Source organism: Ictidomys tridecemlineatus, chromosome 4 (genome assembly GCF_052094955.1).
Source record: "Ictidomys tridecemlineatus isolate mIctTri1 chromosome 4, mIctTri1.hap1, whole genome shotgun sequence".
NCBI lineage: Eukaryota > Metazoa > Chordata > Mammalia > Rodentia > Sciuridae > Ictidomys > Ictidomys tridecemlineatus.
The window spans coordinates 32,913,807-32,933,733 of NC_135480.1; the positions used below are offsets into that span (position 1 = coordinate 32,913,807).

Genomic DNA, 19,927 nt, shown 5'->3' on the forward strand with positions numbered 1-19,927 from the left:
ACACCTCTATATTCTAGCTCATCTCCCTCTTTCTACTCTCAATACTAATGCAATGGTTCAAGTCCTTAGCTCTTGGCTTAGTAATTATAAAGGCACTATTCTTTCTTTCTAAAGTTTCTCCTCACTCCAGCATGCCATATTTACATTCCTCATTGTTACCTGCTAAAGTACAGATCTAAATTTTCCTCAAAATGCCCTCAGGGCCTGAAAAATAAAATTCAGACTTTGTAGCCTACTTGAAAGTCCTCAACTAGGAACAGGGAAAGCGTGGAGAAGAGATACAACCAAGGAGGAAGAAGAAGGGATATATCATTTAGGCAACATGGAAATACTCAACAAAGAGATAAGGCAGCTCTATGAAATGAGGAAGAATTCTCCTTGATATATTATCAAAAAACAAGGTACTTAATAGAAGCTGAAGTTGACAAGAATACTGACCTGGTACTGTGTTTTAATGGTCTAGAAATATTTTAAACAATGCTGAGTTAAGAGACAGTGGAAATGACAATGCTAAGTTCTTATCTGGGAAAAAGTTGCCCCTGCTTGATCACACATTGATTCTACAAATATGAAGCCATATATAGATACACAGTCTTCATCCTCACTTTCAGAAACACAAAGTGCCAGTTAAAATAGAATGAAGTGTTATTTTCACTGTGCTGGGAAAAAGAAAAAGGAAAAGAAAAAACAAACAAGAAAAAAAAAAAAACAGAAACATCCCAACCTTCAGCCAAATAGAAATCCACTTACTCAAAACCCTGATGCTGAATTATTAAGATGTAACTATAAAACAAAAACCAAGCATTTATTATGTGCCAAACATTGTCTTAAATGCTTTACATGTGTAGTTCACTTAAATCCTTATCACTACCTAAAGAGATACTTAATTATTATATACCTAGAATTGGGCTAGTATATTGTGTGCATTCAATAAACAGACAGCCCCTGACTTACAGTGATTTGACTTATGATTTTTCATTTTTAAACTCTTAAGATATGCAAAAATATATGCATTCAATAGAAACTACTTTAAATTTTGACCTTTTCCCAGGCTAGCAATATGCAAAAATGCAATATTTTCTCACTATGCTACACAGCTGCAACAAGTCACAGCTCCTAGTCCTACTCTAATTACAAGGAGGAAACAACTGATACTTTTAGAGTAGGTTGTTTTGCTTAACTATGTTGTTCTGTGGATTAAATATATTGATTTTGTTGTTGTTGTTGTTGTTGGGGTTCAGAATTATACTCAGGGCTTTGTGCATACAAAGCAAGCCATCTACCACTGAACTATAACCCCAGTCTTTTAAGTGCATTTTTGACTTATGATATTTTCAATTTACAATGGGCTTATTGGGATTCAATCCTATTTCAAGGAGTATCATCTGTCTTTGTCATGAATGAGTCACATCTATTTAACAAATAAGGAGACAGACCCAGAATCTATGGGACTTACTCAGGCACCGAGGTAACAAATGGCAGAGTAAGATTTCAAATCCAAGAAGTTGGCTCCAGGGGTCAAATGTTTACCTCTTTCATTGCTCTGTGCTGAGAGCCACTGCCAAGTAGGAATGAGGCATGGCATGATCCAGGTCATTTGCAGTGACATTGCATGTAAGGTGACCTTGCTCAAGGACCAGGCCGGATCAGGGTTTAGGGTGCTCCTTGGGTTTAGGGCGGTTCCAGGTTTAAGGTGTATCCTGCTGGGAATAGGCGTATCCTGCTGCCTCCAGGCACCAGCTCCTTGAGTTCCCCTTGAGTTCTCACGGGATTGAGAGAGTATTTGGGATGCAGAGCCCAGTGGAAGCGGGGATTTTGCCCAGAACGTGTGTGTAAAGTGCCGATGACAGTTGGAGAATAAAGAGTTGCTGTTTGAATCTACAAGGTGTGTGGTGGCTCGTGATTTTGTGCCCAGCCAGACTGCGGCAGCTCTGTACCTTTAACATAATGCTATTGCTTCTTTAAAAATGTATCATTGCTGTATGTATTTAGCACAAACATTAAAAAAAACAACAAACTTGGAAAAGTAACTGCATACTTGCTTTTATGTACCCAGTTCTCAAATATATATATAGAATACTTCATAATTTCTTGCTATGAGTTAGTATTATTTAATCCCTGAGCCTGATTTCCTCATCTGTTAAGGATAATAATAATACCATACCCACAGGATTAAATAAGTAAACAAAGTGATTAGAGGAGTGTCTGATACACAGTGCTCTGTATTAGCTAAAACTATTACTGATACTTCCATTTCAAACATCTTATCTGTACCACTTTTGTCACCACAAAAGAACAGTTTACAATATAGTCTCCATACAATACCTAAGTAATTTACTGTTAAATATCTTGCATCCTATGACAACTAGATGACAGCTAAACAGTTAACTATGTTAGCAAAAATTGTAATGTTCACTGCAAGTTATATCCTCTGATTTCTATTTACAACATTCACAGATTTTTTCACAAAATTTCTCTTCATGCCTTTCCTGTAATCAAGATCACTTTACTTTGTAATGTAGTCAAAAGACCTGTTTAAAGAATCGTGTTTAGCTCCCTTCTTTCCCAATGTGGTAATTTCCCTCTGACTATAGCACAGGTACCGCTTCTACTTTCTTTTTCAAGATATTAAAATGGATTATATAATGAGCTTAACGCTAATCTATATATAACCAGTTATAATCAAAAGACCCTATGAATGCGTACAAAGGTATTAAGTGGCATTTTATACCATTCCAACATTAAGAAAAAAAGAGCATCCTGCACACTCCCGCTTCAAATTACATGGATTTTCTTTAAGATTACGGGACATATTGTAACAGCAGCATATAATTTTCCAACACAATAATTCTTTTCCTATTGAAAGATATCCTGTAATATTATAAGCATCAATGGGAAAAGACCTCCAATTTTCAATTTGATAAAGCTTTATCTTTAGTAAACAGCAATTTTCACATGGATAACTGCAAAAAATAAGGGAATAATATAAATAATCATTCTGGACCCTAACCCATTTTAAAGCAATGATTTGTTATTCAAAATTTTATTAGTGGAAAACTGAAAAATATCTTAGAATTGATATGCAAAGAGAAAAAAAGCAATGCACTTTTACTAATAAAATACTGCTAAGGAATGTCATTCAATTACTTTAATTTTTATATAGTAAGTTACTGGACAACAAACTTATTTGAAACAAATATCTTTAAGGCTAATTCTGCACTTTATATTTACATGTATCTTTAAAACATTTTAAAATAACTCAATTAGTCAACAGGAATTTTTTCAGAATCGGGACTTTAAGCACTACATTTACAAAAACTGAAATAAGGAAACAGTATTTACTAAATAAACATGCATTGTAAACTCAGCAGCCTACGATTAGCAATATTTTATCCCAACAACTAATTATGTAGGAGGTGTTAAATTCAAAGTCTTCTGTACTTGAAAAAGTAAATGTAATAAATGTGTCTTTTTATAAAATTAGATACAGAATGCTATTAGTCAAATGTAATTTTATTCTCCAGAACAGACTGAAAAAATGTTAATTCAAATTGAGAACAAAAATTGAACTTTAGAAGCTCGATTTTGTATCTAATAAACAAACTAATAAAATAATATGGTTTTCCCTTATAATTTTCTCTTTCTTAAATCTATTAGACCTTAAAATTATACAAAAAGAGAAATAAATTTTACTTCATAAGGTATATAAAATCTAGATCCCTTCAAAATTAAAAGAGCAGAAATTATGTTTAACCTTCCATAGTACTTTAACTATACATGAATGAGGTGTTTTACAGAAATCTAGAAAAATCATAATTATGCCTTTAAACAACAGTAAACTCCTTTGGAGTCAATTATGAAAGTGTGATATAATGGAGAAAAATCCAATGACAAAATAAGTGATCAAGAATAGATTTTTAACCTTTATTAATTGTATGTTTCTGACAAACTAGTTAAATGTAACTAAGCCTTAGTCTTTTCGACTACAGATATTGAGGTAAGATTACCTACCTTATAGGACTGTTGAGAGAATAAAACCTGGTAAGATATGAATGCATTTGTAAACTACAAATATGTGTAATTATACACTTACTGCTACATATTTTCTTGACTTCTTAAACCAAACACACTGAACATAATGTAACTCATGGACATAATTAAGAATATAAGATATTGTATAAACTGTTACATAGGAAACTTGAGTATACCAACCCAGTCAAATTGCTATTAGACTGATTATTTCAGTGCTGCCTTATGTTCTTATTGCCTGTTCTACAGTTATTAGCTAAGACTTTTCACTGACTTTACTATACATAGCTACCAGTCAGAATAATACTAGTTGTAATTCTCTGTCCTGTAATTTGCTGCTTTACTTTCTCTTATCCTTCTCTCCAAAGACAGCTTTGTTTTCTGTTTCACAGAGGAAAAAAAAACCAAAAAACAAAAAAAAAGCCAACAAATAAATGTGAGCTTATGAGTTTTTACCACCAAATTAACAAATGAAACTATAATTGTATCCATTCTTTCTTCTTTTCCTCCAGTAATAAGGGGAGGTCTCTCCCTTCTCTTAAATAACAGAAGCCTTTTGTCTATGCTTGGGATCCCATCTTCTTCTGCCTTCTGTCAATTATTCTCGCTCCTATTATATCCCTTCTACTTTCTGTCAATTACTTTCTTTCTCTCTCCTGTAAGTAATTCAAAACTATCTCTTGGCTACTTCCCATACAATGTACATATGCTCAAGTCTCTCTCATCTTTTAAAAGAACAGTGGGAGGAAAACTTCAAACATTTTAACAAGTTCCAACTATCTGCATTCTCTTTTCTTTACATGTCTACCTTCTCTGTACTGAAGAAATGTCACTAAATGTAATACTATCTTTAAGGGGAGGACACCCATAAGGAAGAGAGATATGTAAGATTATTAAGGGAGATTACAACTAAGACAATTTTGAAACAATAAGTGAGAGTTAATTGAGTGAACATGGGGATGGTTCATAGTGGACCAAATATACCAAGAAAATGCAAAGGCATATGATCACTGAAGGTATCTGAACCCCGTCCCACACCAACCAAGAGCAAATGAAATACTATGTGGTAAATTAATTCACATATTTTCCCCTTTAACCTCCCCAAATTCCTGAGGAATGATGTTGTTTTAAAAAGACATAAATGCACAACAATCAATAGAACAGAAAAAACAGATCAGAAAACACTAAAATTTGATCCATAAATGGTACCTGCTATATTTGGATCTGGACTATCCCTCCAAAGCTCATGTACTAAAGACTTGGTCCCAAGTTTGACACTAATGGAAGGTGGTGGAATTTTAAGAAGTAAGGCCTAACAGGAGATCTATAGATCACAGCAAAGGAGACAGTGGGACCCTGGTCTCTTCTTTATTTTGCTCCCTAGCCAAGAGCTAAGTGGTTTTTCTCTGTCATGAAAGTTCTTCACCACAGAAGCAAAAGCAATGGAGGCAATGGATCATGGACTGGAACCTCTGTACTGTTAGGTCAGAATAAACCTTTTCTCTTTATAAGCTGATTATCTCAGGTACTTCTTATAGTAATGGAAAGCTGACTAACACAGTATTCAATTCAATCTGCCCAAGAAAACTGAAACATAAGCCTAAAGTGAGAGAATAAGAAGGATGTTCATTCACACAGAGATCAGAGAAACTAATAAATTGAAAGCATTATTATCATTGAGAGTGGGGTTGAGGGGCAGGAGTAAATGAGAGAAAGTCTGGTTGGGATTTAAAGTCCTCCTCACCACAAAGCCAGGCATCTACTCTGTCTTATCAGAGCAGAAAATTAGAAGTTTACTGTGTGGAAAGAAAGACCAAAGATGTTCTGGATCCATGAACATCAGGCATACTGCTGAGCACTAGGAAACAAAGGTGTACTGAAGACAATGAAAACAAAAGGAAGATGGAATGTAACACACACCACTGTAGGAGCCCAAGTTCCCATCTCCCCAGGCAAGAGATCTGAGAATTCCTCTCTGAGATGAAGATTCAAATACAGGCAAGTGAGATCTTACAACAAAATGATTCACCTTACCTGATGAAAGCCTCCTGTCATGTACATACACTTGCAAATCAGCTGTAATCATTCACTTTTAAACATGATCTAGGATCACCAAATGTAAAAGGAGCCTCTATGATAAAAGGCAAAAAAAAAAAAGCCAAAATTTTTTTTAAAAAAGGAACTCAAAGGAAGAAAAAGAAAAAAAAACTTTAATAACTTTAAAAAGATATTATATTCCTAAAAAAATAACTCAAAAATATAACTTCAGTAAATCTGGCAGAGTGCAGAAATTGTAAATACAAAAACAAAAAATTGCCAAGTGCGGTAGCACATACCTGTAATCCCAGCAACTTGGGAGGCTGAGGCTGGAGTTCAAAGCCAGCCTCAGCAACTTCGTGAGGCCCTAAGCAATTTGGCAAGACCTTGACTCAAAATTAAAAAATTAAAATTTTTTTTTTAAAAAGGGCTGGGGATGTGGCTCAGTGGTTAAGTGCCACTGGGTTCAATCCCCAGTACCAAGAAAAAAAAATACATAAAAAAATCAACAAAGGAATTAAAATACAAAGTTGACTATATTCATATACTTGACACATTGAACAAAGATTTATTGACTGCATACTACTTTCCAGAGATGGTTTTAGTAAGTCAGAAAATTATCATGTCCTGGAAAACAAGCAAAGAAAATATATCAAGAAGGAGATGTGATACACTGCACCAAATGCTGTTATTAAATATCACTAAAACTAGAACACTTCTCAAAGTAAAAAGGGGAGCTATTAATTGTGCAAATAAACAAAACAAAACAAAAAACAGGCATACACCAGAACAGTTCTAGGACAATTATGATAAATGGTATTATTATTATTTGACCAAAATGAAGACTGGGAATTGATCTCTGGCTTTAGCAACATGGATCTCAGTGCTGACCTTCACTGGAGTGATGGCAGCAAAGTTTCACTGGGATAGGTTTGAGAGAGATGGGAAGAGAAATTGGCACAAGGCAGTAGAGACAATTCTTTTTTTTTAAGAAAGAGTGAGATGGAGGGAGAGAGTAGGAGAGAGAGAATTTTAATATTTATTTTTCAGTATTTGGCGGACACAACATCTTAGTTTGTATGTGGTGCTGAGGATCGAACTCGGGCCGCACGCATGCTAGGCGAGTGCGCTACTGCTTGAGCCACATCCCCAGCCCAGAGACAATTCTTTTAAATAGCTTTGATGCAAAGAACAGAGGTGGGGCGATAAATGGCAGAAAAGGAATCAACACTTTGCTTTTTTAAAAGATGAGAAAAATTATGGCATATTTCAATTCTGATAGTTAATTATCTAGAAAAACAAGTCAGATATCCTACATACTCATAATTTTCTATGATGTGTGTTTGTTTTTGTTTTAATAGAGGAAGCCGAAGACTCAGGAAGCTGAAGATTCCAAGAAACCTAATAAACTCAAATTCAAAATGTAAAAACCCTTCCCAATAAAGAAGAGACCCATTGATGTTTTTGCTACCAGAGTAGCAGCAGGAGAAAACCATCATGGACACAGATAAGAAGAAAGCAAATTTCACCTAGCTAGTACATTAAAACAGAAAGACACACAGCAAAATAAATGGCACAGGTTGGAAATTAAAGCTATTTGCAAATGACATAATTTGTAGAAAATCTAAGAAATCTACAAAAGTAGCTAGAAGAATTAAAAACAAGATCATGGATTATAAAACTAGTATATGAAAATAAGGCATACTAATTCTACATATTATTAATCAATAACTTAAAAGTGAAATTTTAAAAAATTCCCTTTTCAATGCAACCAGAAACATCAAATCATTAGAAACAAATCCAAAGATGTACAAGGCCTCTATACTAAAAATCATAAAATACTGCTAAGACAAATTAAAGATGGCTTAACTAAGTGAAAGGATTTAATATGTTTGTGGATTTATAACTCAATATTACCAAGCAGTTCATTTTGGCAAAATGAAGATATATTAATGCAATCTCAATTTAAAACTCAAACACGATTACTTTTTGGTTTAAATATATAAGCTGATTATAAAATTTCTATGGAAATGCAAGCAAACTAGAAGAACCAAAATAAACTTGAAAAAAAAGAATGAATTTACATGATTGTGAGAGTTATTAACCTATAGGAATCAAGATAGAGATGTTAACAAAAGGACAAATACATCAAACAGAATAATGTACAGAAATACATTCATATCACCAATAATTCAATGCAGAAAAAAAGCATATTTTTAACAAATGATGCTAGAAGAACTGGATCTCTACATTGAGGAAAAATAAAAATATGACCACCTATATCATACTATACATAAAAATCATAGATCTCAAAGGAAAAACATATTATAAAACTTCTATTAGAAAACATAGAAGAATATTCTTATGACCTTAGAGAAGATATAGGAAGCTCCAAATATACAACAAAAATTGGAAAAATTGTATTCATCTAAACAAAAAAACTATTGAATCAAAAAACACCATTAAGAAAATGCCCTGCCAAGCTGCAGACTAGAAAAAAATATATGCAACATGTACACAGGATCAAGAATATATTTAATTAAAAAAATACATTTCACAAAAGATTATAAAAATAGCCAATAATTATAATATACTCAACATTGATAGTCACGAGAGCTTTAAAAACAAAAGCAAAAACAAAAACTCCACAATATGGTATCACTACAAACAGTACAATAGCAGCGACTCTCAATGGAAGAGTGAGGTTGGCCATTTTGACACTCAAAAGAGATATTTTTCATTGTTTGGCATCTGGGATGCTGCTATACGTTTTATAATATTTGTTATATTTTATATAACAAATAATTATACTGGTAAAATTTTAAATGGTGTCAAAATTGACAAATCTCAATAGATGAAAGAGATTAATAGCATCAAATGCTGATGAACATGTAGAGCAACTGAAACTCTGATACACTGCTACCATGCACATAAAGTGTTCATTCACTTTGGTGTCTGACAGATACGACTCCATTAAATGCAGATGGTTTCTCATTACCCTATTAAAGGCTAACACGGCCTAGAAGGACCTGCATGATCTATCCTGGTCAACTTCACCTTATCTCCCAATTAACAGAAGTAAAAGGATAATTTAATATCAGGAAATTTTTCACTAAAACCTACTTGATTTTGCTGATAGAAACCTTAAAATTTCTGAAGAAGATGGTTTATGGTCATTTAGTCTGATTTACTACCTAAAGAAGTAATATTAGTACAATTCCTAATGGTGAAACATCTATCAGTCACAATAAACATGAATAGTTTGTGGAGAAAATACCAGAGACGTATCTGGTATAAATTAGAGAAATAACTAATGCTCTATAAATAATGGCTCTTAACTCTTGTAAACTCTGTTAACTGGAGATCATTGTAGATTTACTAACATTGGATTAAGATCATCAAATAGATTTAAAAATGAATATAAGAGTTCAGAAAGATTCTATATATTTATAAATACCACAATTCATTTTTAAGAGGATGAAGTCAACTGAAAATGTGCAAAAATGGCTTAAATCGGTACTTTCCAATAGAAATATAATCTGAGCTATAAATGCAATAACATATGCAGTGTTATTAAAATAGTAAAAGCAGGTGAAAGAAATTTAATACATGCAAGAATTATGGATATCTTATGCATATACTCTATAAAATAGCCTGTATATCCAAAATAGTATCATTTCAACATATTAACAGTATAAAATTAAATCTTTGAAATTCAATATGCATTTTATACTTATAGTACACTTCAATTTGTACTACCCGTATTTCAAGTGCTCAATATCAACATGTGGCTAGTGGTTACTGGAAGTTAGTTTATTATACAACAACACTTCTATACATTTTATATGGATTATTATATCTACTCCTCTCTGAGGCACATACAGAAGAAAGTTGTCCAATAACTCAATCAACCTGACTCAGATCTCCAGTTCCACATCAAGTCAAGTGTTTTTTTGTTTTTGTTTTGCTATATTACTAAGACTTTCAATTGACGTAAATTAATATTTCAATTCCTATTGATACCATATATATTTAAAAACCTAAATTTCTAGTGACAATTATAACCTGTTGTTTTTGTCGCCCATGATTTATAATCTTAAAGAAAAGACTTACCATCAGTATGAGCTTTTGATACTTTTGTTTTAGGTCTGACACATCTGCAGACGGGTCTGCTCCCAGAATGCTGTACCAATCCTTTTTTGGTAACTGCTCAAATGCCATCATCCATTAAACAAGAAGTGGGTCTTCTCAGATCCGCTGAAGAGAAATATCAATGACAATAATTCATTACAGTTTATATCTAAAATGAAGTACGGCCTTTCTAAGTTCTTTAATATCTCACTGAGGAATCATGATTGTAACGTAAACCTATGGAATCATGCATTTTTATTTAAAATGCCAAGAATTCCATGGATAAGGGTATACACAAAAATAGAAAACCTATTATATCTTTTAAATTAATGAATATACAGTAGCATAAAAATAGAAGTTGATACTGGATGTAGTTGGTGAATGAACTTCTAAGAAGGTAATCTGGTGGGTAAAATGGCATACAAGAACTTACTAAACACAGTTTAATAAATATTTACAAAATAAATAAACAGAAGAAATAAAGCAAAACAGAAAACTAAAAAACAAAAACAAAAATGAATTTGAGGGCATACCCTGATTTTTCCCGTTCACTTCTTTTCTTCCAGATTACATGGAAAGGAGATTGTGCGCAGTGAACATTAGCACTGGCAGGGAGACAGCAAGAGTCCCCTGTTATTGGAGAGACGCTCAAACCTCCCAAAAATCAGAAGAGCCCCTGAAGCTGCCCATTCAAGCTACAGAAACCACACTTACCAGGAGCCCCAGAAACCAAGCAACCTCTTTCCACGCTACAGACTTATTCAGACATTTGGGGCCTTCCCAAGATTAGAACTTGGGAATCCACTGTATTCACTGTCACTTCTACCGGCCCGGCCACTTGACGGGTACCCTCTCCCGGGCTTCAGATTTTATCAGACTTACCCAACTTCACACAGCCAAGGAGGCCCGCTCGCTGCCGGCTCTCGGCTGCCGGCTAGTACTAGGAACCAGCTTCTTTTTCCGCCGGAAGTCACTGCTCTAACGTGATCATGTTTCTAGTCGAGCCCTAGGTGCCAGGGCACCAGTAGGAAGCGCCGCTGTTCCCGCCCCGACGCGGTAGCTATGGTAACCAGTCACCAATTTCATGGAGTTGACTAGCTGTAAGTGTCCGCGCTGTAGTGAATTGAGTCCCTCGCCTCACTCTGGCTCTTTTTTTCCTGGTTCTTCGACGGTCGCTTCTCTCCTCCTCTTCAGCGAGCAACCCACCCCTCAGGCTATCCCCGCCTTCTCCGAAGCCTTTTCGCTCCCCTTCTTTTCTGTGTGTACTTGGCGCGGGTGGAGCTTATGAGAAGGATGAGGAGTTCTGATAAAATATGTTCAAGATAATTATTTCTTTTAGACTTTGGTCACCGACTTAAAAAAAAAAAGAACTTTTCCAAATCCTTTTTAATTTGCTATTTCACTCTGCTTTCACTTTAACCCAGTGAGACAAATAAAGAGGGTTTTACTATTAGGGCAAACAAACCAAAGACCAGGACCAAAATAGCTAATTGAGTAGCAGTCGAACCCTTACTTAGTCCACCTATTCTCAGGCCGCTTTGCTACCTTTTAAGCCTTTCGAAAAAAATAAAATGGTCTCCTCCCCTTTCAATCAGTTAAGGGGCACTCCAAATGGGCGCTGTTGGGCTTGTCCTAGCTAGTTCCCCCCACCCTTCCTTTTCTCTTTCTTCCCTTCCCTTATTCCCTTTTATTAACTCTTCTCTTCGCTTATTTTACATTGATCTCTCTTCCTGGCATTGTGCCAAGAGGTGTAAATTTATCTTAGTTTTTTGGCTTGTGACATACAATTTTACCTGGAAATGTTAAGATGGTTTTGCTGTTGCTGCTGTTTAGATTTATTTTCCTTTTTTTTTTTTAATCTTTCTTCCACCCAATCTTGCTTTAAGAAGCATTAAAGATAAAATTATGTAGAATAAGTAAAATATTCTAATATGATCTATTATTTAATGATGGTAAGAACTATAAAAAGTGATACAGGCAACTTTAAAAAATCTAAAGATAAAAGTATTGGTTCTCCATAGGATTTTCACATATTTAAGGTAGACACAAAGAAAATTATACTGATAGAGGGTCTAGTTTTAGTCCTGGCTCCAGCATACCTTCTATTTAGCCCTACAAAAATACCTAAAGCAACAAAATTAAGTGAATACTTTCTAATGCAATACTGTCAGAATAATTCTTGAATTTCCCTAGCCCTTAAACAACCCACTTTGCACTTCTTGGCCCTTCTTTGTATAAAGAGATATGTTTAAGTACTTCAGTTTGAACAGAAAAGTGCTTTATCTTAATGTACTATTCTTGTTAGGTTATTGTGTTCTCTCTTTTATTCTATTTATTTATTTGGGTTTGAAAAATAGGAAATGTGTACTATTCAACTAATATTATTATATTTCTTTGGTATCAGTATTTGGACCTTACTTACATTTCCCTTGTTGTTTCAAAAATGTCTTTTATGGTTAGTTTCCTTGAAACAGGATACAAAGTGCACACATTATATTTGGTTATTACATTTCTGAAACATCTTTTAACCTATAGTAGGCCCACTTCTTTGCTAAAATCTTGCTTTTCTTCTTTTCTTGTGATTTAGCTTATTGAAAAACCAGATAATTTGTCTTATAAGTCTATTATATTAGAATAAACTTCTTAAAACAATTAATGTCCACCAGAAATTAATACCTACTCATTAATCTTCCTTTGTGTGTCATTTTCTGGAACAGCCCAGTCCAATATGAATACAATGGAAGCCACAAAAGTACAAGCTACATAATGTGACTTTAAATATTATATTTAACCCAGTATATACAGAATATTATCACTTTAAAATGTAATCAATATAAAAATTATTAATGAGGGCTGGGATTGTGGCTCAGTGTTGGAGCACTTGTCTAACATGCATGAGGCACTGAGTTTAATTCTTAGCATCACATATAAATAAATAATAGGTCCATCAACAACTAAAAAATATTTTTTAAAAGTTATTAATGTGATGTTTTACATTCTTTTTTCCTCCTATGTCCTAAAACGTTGGTATGTATTTTGCCCACACAGCACAGCTCAGTTTGGACTAGCCACATTTCATGTGATCAGTAGCCACACTTGACTAGTGGCTGCAATATTGAAAAGGGTAGATCTAGAGAATAAAATGTTCTTTAACTGGAATTCATTTACCTTTTCAATATGGTCCTTAATTTTCTAGCCTCATCACCATTTACCTTCCTTAATGAAAAATTTGAACAGTTGATCTTTTCAGGGTGCTTCATCCATTACTTATAAAACCAACTTTTCTTCCTCCTATTAATTTTATCCCTCATATAAGGCCTGTATTTTCTATCAAATCTTTTATGATGGCCCAGTACTTAGAAATTACTTTCTCTCAACTTTCATAGCAAATTCTGTGTATGCTTATTTGCATTCATCCTATGGCACAGTGTATTGTTTTCTTTTGATGTTTGTTCTGGTTCCCCAGTTGGGTTGCAAGCTTTTTGAGGACAAGAACATTTCATTTGAGACACTGGATATCTTCATTCTATGCATTTCTAAAGACATATGTCTCTAATAGATTTGTTTTTCTTTTTTTCAGAAGGCAATTTATCCATTTTTTGGAAACAGATATAGCAGAAATATAAAATATGTTACTTAGTGGTTAAGAGTATGAACTCTGGAATCAGGCTACATAAGTACATAGTTCAGGCTCTGGCTCTTATGCCTAAGAGAACTTTTTAAAGCTAATCTCTGTGCTTTGTTTTCTTATTCAGTAAAGATTATTAGTAATAGTCTTCCTGATAGATTTGTTTGAGAATCATCTGAGATAATTGTGCCTGTAAGTAGAAAGTATCTAGTGAAGTTTGGCTGCTCTGATTATTTATGAAATATTTATCACTCAGTTTTGATATGCTATTAAACATTTCTAGAAGTATTTTAGAAATTTACAAACATAGCAAATGAAAACCAAAAACAATTGAATTAGAAAAATAAAAATAAAAGCCAAATATTTGTTGAACTATGTTCTGCAGTTTGCAGAATAAGTTAAAAGTATGGGCAAAGTCTTCTAAATTTGTGTCATCAGCATCCAATGTAAGAAAGATAGCTATAAATTAAATATTGTATTCCAAGATCATTGATCAAGTACTATAGATATATATACCAATATACAGAAATAGATAAATGAGAGGTTCAAGGCCCTTGGTTGTAATGATAGTAAGAAATTACATTGTTGTTCAGTTTATTACTTAAGTACTAGTCTATCCATAACTAATGTCCACCAGACATTAGTAAATTCTTATTTTGAGATCTTACTAGTAAGCTATGATTTCCATTGATGGGTAATAATTACAATATGTAGGGTTGTATGAGTCAGCTATCTGTCATTATAATGAAATACATTGTAAAGATTAAAATTTTATGTTAGCTCAATTTTAGAGATGTCAATCTAAAATCAGAAAGACATAATTGCTTTGGGCCTCTGGTGAGGGTGCCAACTAGCAATGGTAAACAGTGTACGGAAGAGCAAACTGCTTACCTCATGGTCAGGAAGCAAAAAGGAAGGGGGAAGAGTCCAGGGTCCCACAATCTCCTCTTAGGGTACACCTACAGTAATCTTGATTGCCTTCCACTAGGCCCATCTCCCAAAGTTTCCATCAAATAACACCATCCTGGGGTTAAATAACACATAGTCCTTTAAGAGACAACAATTCAAACCAAAGCAGCAGTGTACTTGTGTTAATTATTTTCTCTGACCATTTGTATTTACTTGACCTTTGCTAGTGGTTTCATCACCAACTCTTTCTTAATTTCCTTGATATCTATTTCTGAATTTTCAGGATTATCGTGTCAGTGAACTAAGCTAAATTACTTCTTAACTACTAAAGGGTTTTATGGTTATGTTCTGAAATTAGATGATACATGTACAGCAACTTAGAATCTTTTGGGAAGTTACAAAAACCACCAAGAAGTAGATAGTGATGAGATCTTTAAAAAATAATGAAATAATACATATTTAGCTTCCACTTACTTATTCACTGAACCAACAAGTATTTGAGTGTCTATTGTATACCGCACACAAGAGATACTAGACAGAATTGGTTTCATCTCTTTCAAAAACTTATGGTTTATCTGGGTGACAGATATTTAAACAAGGAGATGAAATAAATGTAAATGCTATGTGAGAGGAAGTCAAAATGCTATGATATTAATAACTTACAGGTACACAAACAGAATAAATATATTGATTGAATGATTGAAATTATTTGGGGGTACTTGGAATTTAACTCAGGGCCACTCAACCACTGAGCCACATCCCCAGCCCTATTTTGTATCTGATTTAGAGAAAGGATCTCACAGAGTTGCTTAGTTCCTCACTTTTGCTAAGGCTGGCTTTGAACTGGAGATTCTCCCTGCCTCAGCCTCCCGAGCCACTGGGATTATAAGTATGCACCACTGCACCTGACAAATGATTGAAATTCTTGACTCACAATTAATCCAGGAACATGGATGGAAGCATTAAGTTTTAAACAGCTTTGAAGGAAGGGATAAATGGATAGCTAGAATTAGGAAAACTTTTTTCTTCTTTTGGTAGATTATAATAAAGCTTATTATAATCTATTATAAAGCTTTATTTCCAATAAAGTATTGGGAATCAGCTCTAATAAATAATCATGTAGTTTGGATATGAAATGTCCCCTAAAGGCCAATGTGTTGAAAGTTTGTTCTGTAGCTATGACACTACTAATAGGGAAGTGGTAGGAGTTTTAAGAGGTGAGGTATATTGGGAGGCAGTTAGGTACCCTTGAAGGGTATTTTGGGACAACTGGCACTTTGCTGCCCTTTTTATTTCCAGCTACCATGAGGTGAGCAACTTCTTCTATCCCATACTTCCTCTGCATTCTCTCTACCATGATGTACTGCCTTGCCTAGTTCCAAAGGAACAATTAACTGAAACCTCTAAAACCATGAGCCAAAATAAACCTTTCCTGCTATTAAGTTGATTGCCTTAGGTCTTTTGTTACAGTAATGGAAAACTGACTAGTACAACACTCCTACCTCACCTTTTAGAAATAGTTTTTGTTTTTGCATCTTTCACTTCTGTTGGCTTTCTTGATTTGGTTTGTTCTCTCGCTTGTCATTTCAGTAGTTCTTATCATCAATGAACATTCATTGAATTTTGTATAAGGCGATGTGCTAAGCAGGAGAGATACAAAGACATAAATAACTTTTTGTAGGCATCATACCTGTTGCTGTTTTTTTTTCTTGTTTAATTTCATTGTATCCGTTTCAGATATCTTGAACGTCTTTATTTTATGGGGAATTTTTGTTATGATTTTCCTATCTTCTTTACATATGATGTTTTCATCATTCCATGAACTTTAAATTGAAGATATTATATATAATTCATCATCTATTCTATTTAGTAGTCATTATAAATACCAACTTATCTTTCCCATCACTTCTTTACATTTTTCTCTTTTTCTTATGACCTCTCTGGCTTCTCTGTACTTTCCAATCACCCTGAAATGTGCAATAATCTCTTTCAATCATTTGGAGATATGCATTTATATACTGTTTTTTTAAAGCATTCTTCTTTCTCCATTTTAATTTTTTAAACCTCAAATATTTCTGAACAAAGCTTATTTTTGTCACAGAAGAAAGGTTAATCTGAATGATCAAAGGGTGTTAATTTGTAGGTTAAAATGTGTTAAACAGTTGATATGAAGTCTGTTTAAGTCAATTAGAGAGTATAATGAAGATGTTTCCAGGGTGTTATGAAACCTTTTGAAGTTACTTTAGAATTCACTAGTGTATGTTAACCATGGCACCTGGCTCAACATACTATTACATTCAGCTTTCAAGTTTTTGTAAGTTCTAATAGATTTGAATAGGTCTATCTATTTAGAAGAAACCAAACTCTAATGAGGCTCTTATGTCTTTCGTTATAGGAAATTAATGATTTAATTCATCATTAGGAAAATGGAAAACAAAATTGATAGCATTATTATCTTTATTACTTACATTTTTCTAAAATAAAATGCATCTACACTGTATAACCAATAAAAATTGGGGTTTTATTTGTTTATATACCTCTTATTTTAAAGTTACTATTATCATTATAGATTTTTTTAAATTAAATACCTCAGAGAGAAAGGCAGAATTGACAAAGACAAAAAATTTGGTGTAATTATTTAATGAGATGATTTCTCTTTGCTAAAATTATATGAAATAATATTGTGAAACATTTTGGTGTTGGTTCAGATTTTCAGAAAAGCTCATTTATTATAAATAATTTAATGTTTTTGTTCTCATTTTCACTAGTTAAATAAATTTTTGTAGGATGATGGCATTAAGACAAAGTATTATAACTTCAGCACTTCAAATCTACAAGAGCTATGAGGGTAAAAATCACATTTTAAAATACATTCTTCACTTAGCATCAGGGTTACTATAGTACTATATTTTACTACTTATGTCAGTTTACTAGTAGTAAACACATTTAGCATTGCAGCTTCTTCTTACAACCTTTCAGTTTAATTATTTAGAGACTGATGCAAAACAAATCTTGTATGCTAAAGGGATTTCTGCAATGATGGATTAAATGCCAAAAGGAATGAAAGCACACAGCTTAAAAAATATACTGAAGAATAGATGTTTTCTGATGAATTTCTACCAAATATCATATTTTTAAAATATTTTAAGCAATTCACAGTATTGCTTTTTAATCTACTGTAGAAGTACCATGATTATAGTCTCTTGTAGCTCATTAGCAATTTCTTTAATGAGTTTTTTGGTGTGATAGTTAAAGTAACAGACAAATGACAGATTGTTTGCCTTTAATGATTTCCCTGTTTCAAGCCCATTACAAAGCAATTAGAAATCTGACAGCATTTTCACTCTGCATTACTGATCATCTAAAGTGATGAGGAATGAGAGGTGATGAATATTAATTGTATATTTTCATATGATTATCATAAATTATTACCTTGTCTGATGTGCTGCAGGTGAAGCAGGAACATTAGAGAAAGGCAGATATATTAATTTGAAATACTATATAGTTTTAAGAAATTCTTGGTCTGTAATGTTAATCTCTATGAATATTTCCTTGTGAAAATTAATTATTTTAGTTTCTTTTTACATTCAGAACAACTTAAATAAATTTTCTTATTTAAATACAAGAAAAGATTATTCCATAGTGTACAAATACTTATTTAAGTTCATGATTTTAAGAATCTAGAGAGTGAGATAAATTTCCTTGATGTATACATTACATATGCATACACATGTAATATTCAAATATGTCACCACAGAGAAAAATACACTTAAAAATGAATCTTATGTTAGTCTTGTTAAAGTCAAGTAAAATAAAAGGCAAGGTAAGAAATTATAACCAGATATAGAATATTTTTCTAGGTACTCTGCAATAGTCTTTTTAGCTCACAATGTATGTATTCCGTTAACCCCAGTTTCTGGCTTTAAGTATATGAAGCTAATCCTGTCATCTGGATACAGGTACTATTGTTTCTTGGTCCTTGCCTTCAAAACTTGGAGCAAATGTTGGTCCAGAAACCAGATAATAGTTTTAGTACAGTGAGAATTGACAAGCCTGACACATTTAAAGTTACTAGAAATATATTAGATCCAAAGTGGATTAGTTTATATGTTGGTATCTGTCTAATGATAGCTATTAGCTGGTAATCAATACACAATTAATTGAGTTGAATTTCACTACAGTCAATCAGTAAAAGGGATTGAGTCTTTAGCATTTAGTAGTCCAATTTAATCATCTTTTTACTATCTAAGATTTTCAAATATATAATTTACTCTTAATTTCTGATGACTTCCCAAGATTTTTCTCTAGGGATCTCCTTTGTATATAGAAGAAGATTTTCTAAAACATCTTAGAAAATCAGAATGGTAATTCACAGTGCCCTCAATTCCTTTTTCTGATGTTATTTATTATTTCAGTCTGTTGATACTTTCTAAAACCCAACCAATTTTCATTTGCTTCTCTTTGTATTTCTAGTTTATAGTATTAGTCAGCTTTTTGTTATTATAATGAAATACCTGAGACTGAATAACTTTATAAAGAAAAGAGGCTTATTACTTCTCAGTTCTGTAGATTCAAGAGCATGGTGCCAGTATCAGCTCAGCTCTGGTGAAGGCTTCCTCACAGATAGCACCATAATAGAGGGAGTATGTTTGAGAGCAAGAAATAACATCACCAGACAGGAAACCAAAGAATGATCCAGGAGTCGGGTTCAGGCTTTTACTCTCATGAGAACTAACTCATGGATCTCAAAATAACTACTTAATCCTTTCTGAGGACATGCTTGCAATGACCTAAGTACCTCCTTCCAGTTCCCACTTCTTAAGGGTTCCACTGCACCTCCCTACACTGCCACACAGAGTACCAAGATTCTAACACATGCATCTTTGGGGTACAAACCAAATCCAAACCCTAGCAACTACCAACAGACATACCTGCTTGTCTTTTAACCAAAGTCCCCACTTCTTCCTTTAGAGAAATTAGTTTAAAATACTCAACATATTTTTCCTGTACTACATCAGGTATCCATACCTCCGTTCATAGGAACTTGGGTTGTTCAACCATGGAACTGTTAGCAAATCAACATCTGAGAAAAAATACTTCTAAATTATAAATTATAAATAGCAGCATCTTTTCTGACCCAACATGAGTTTCTGGAATATATTCTAGCATTGAGTAGTCCAATTTAATCATCTA

The 19,927-nt window shown here is 33.4% G+C and overlaps 2 protein-coding genes across 4 annotated transcripts in view; one reads left to right on the forward strand and one right to left on the reverse strand.

Moving 5' to 3' along the window:
- Positions 1 to 11,232, reverse strand: part of Dnajc24 (DnaJ heat shock protein family (Hsp40) member C24) — a 51,669-nt gene extending 40,437 nt beyond the window's left edge. For both annotated transcript variants that reach the window (XM_021727833.3, XM_005327453.5), the window contains exons 1-2: positions 11,080 to 11,232; positions 10,180 to 10,323 (exon numbers count right to left, since the gene is read on the reverse strand). In XM_021727833.3, the coding sequence (XP_021583508.1) occupies positions 10,180 to 10,290 (111 nt within the window). In that variant the 5' untranslated portion in view covers positions 10,291 to 10,323; positions 11,080 to 11,232. The remainder of the gene's footprint in view (positions 1 to 10,179; positions 10,324 to 11,079) is intronic.
- The window catches only part of Dcdc1 (doublecortin domain containing 1), a 485,491-nt gene continuing 476,364 nt past the window's right edge, over positions 10,801 to 19,927 (forward strand). Inside the window, exon 1 of one of the 2 annotated variants that reach the window (XM_040284557.2) lies at positions 10,801 to 11,297. The gene's annotated coding sequence lies outside the window, so the exon portion shown is untranslated. The remainder of the gene's footprint in view (positions 11,298 to 19,927) is intronic. The other variant, XM_078046288.1, reaches the window with a different exon arrangement.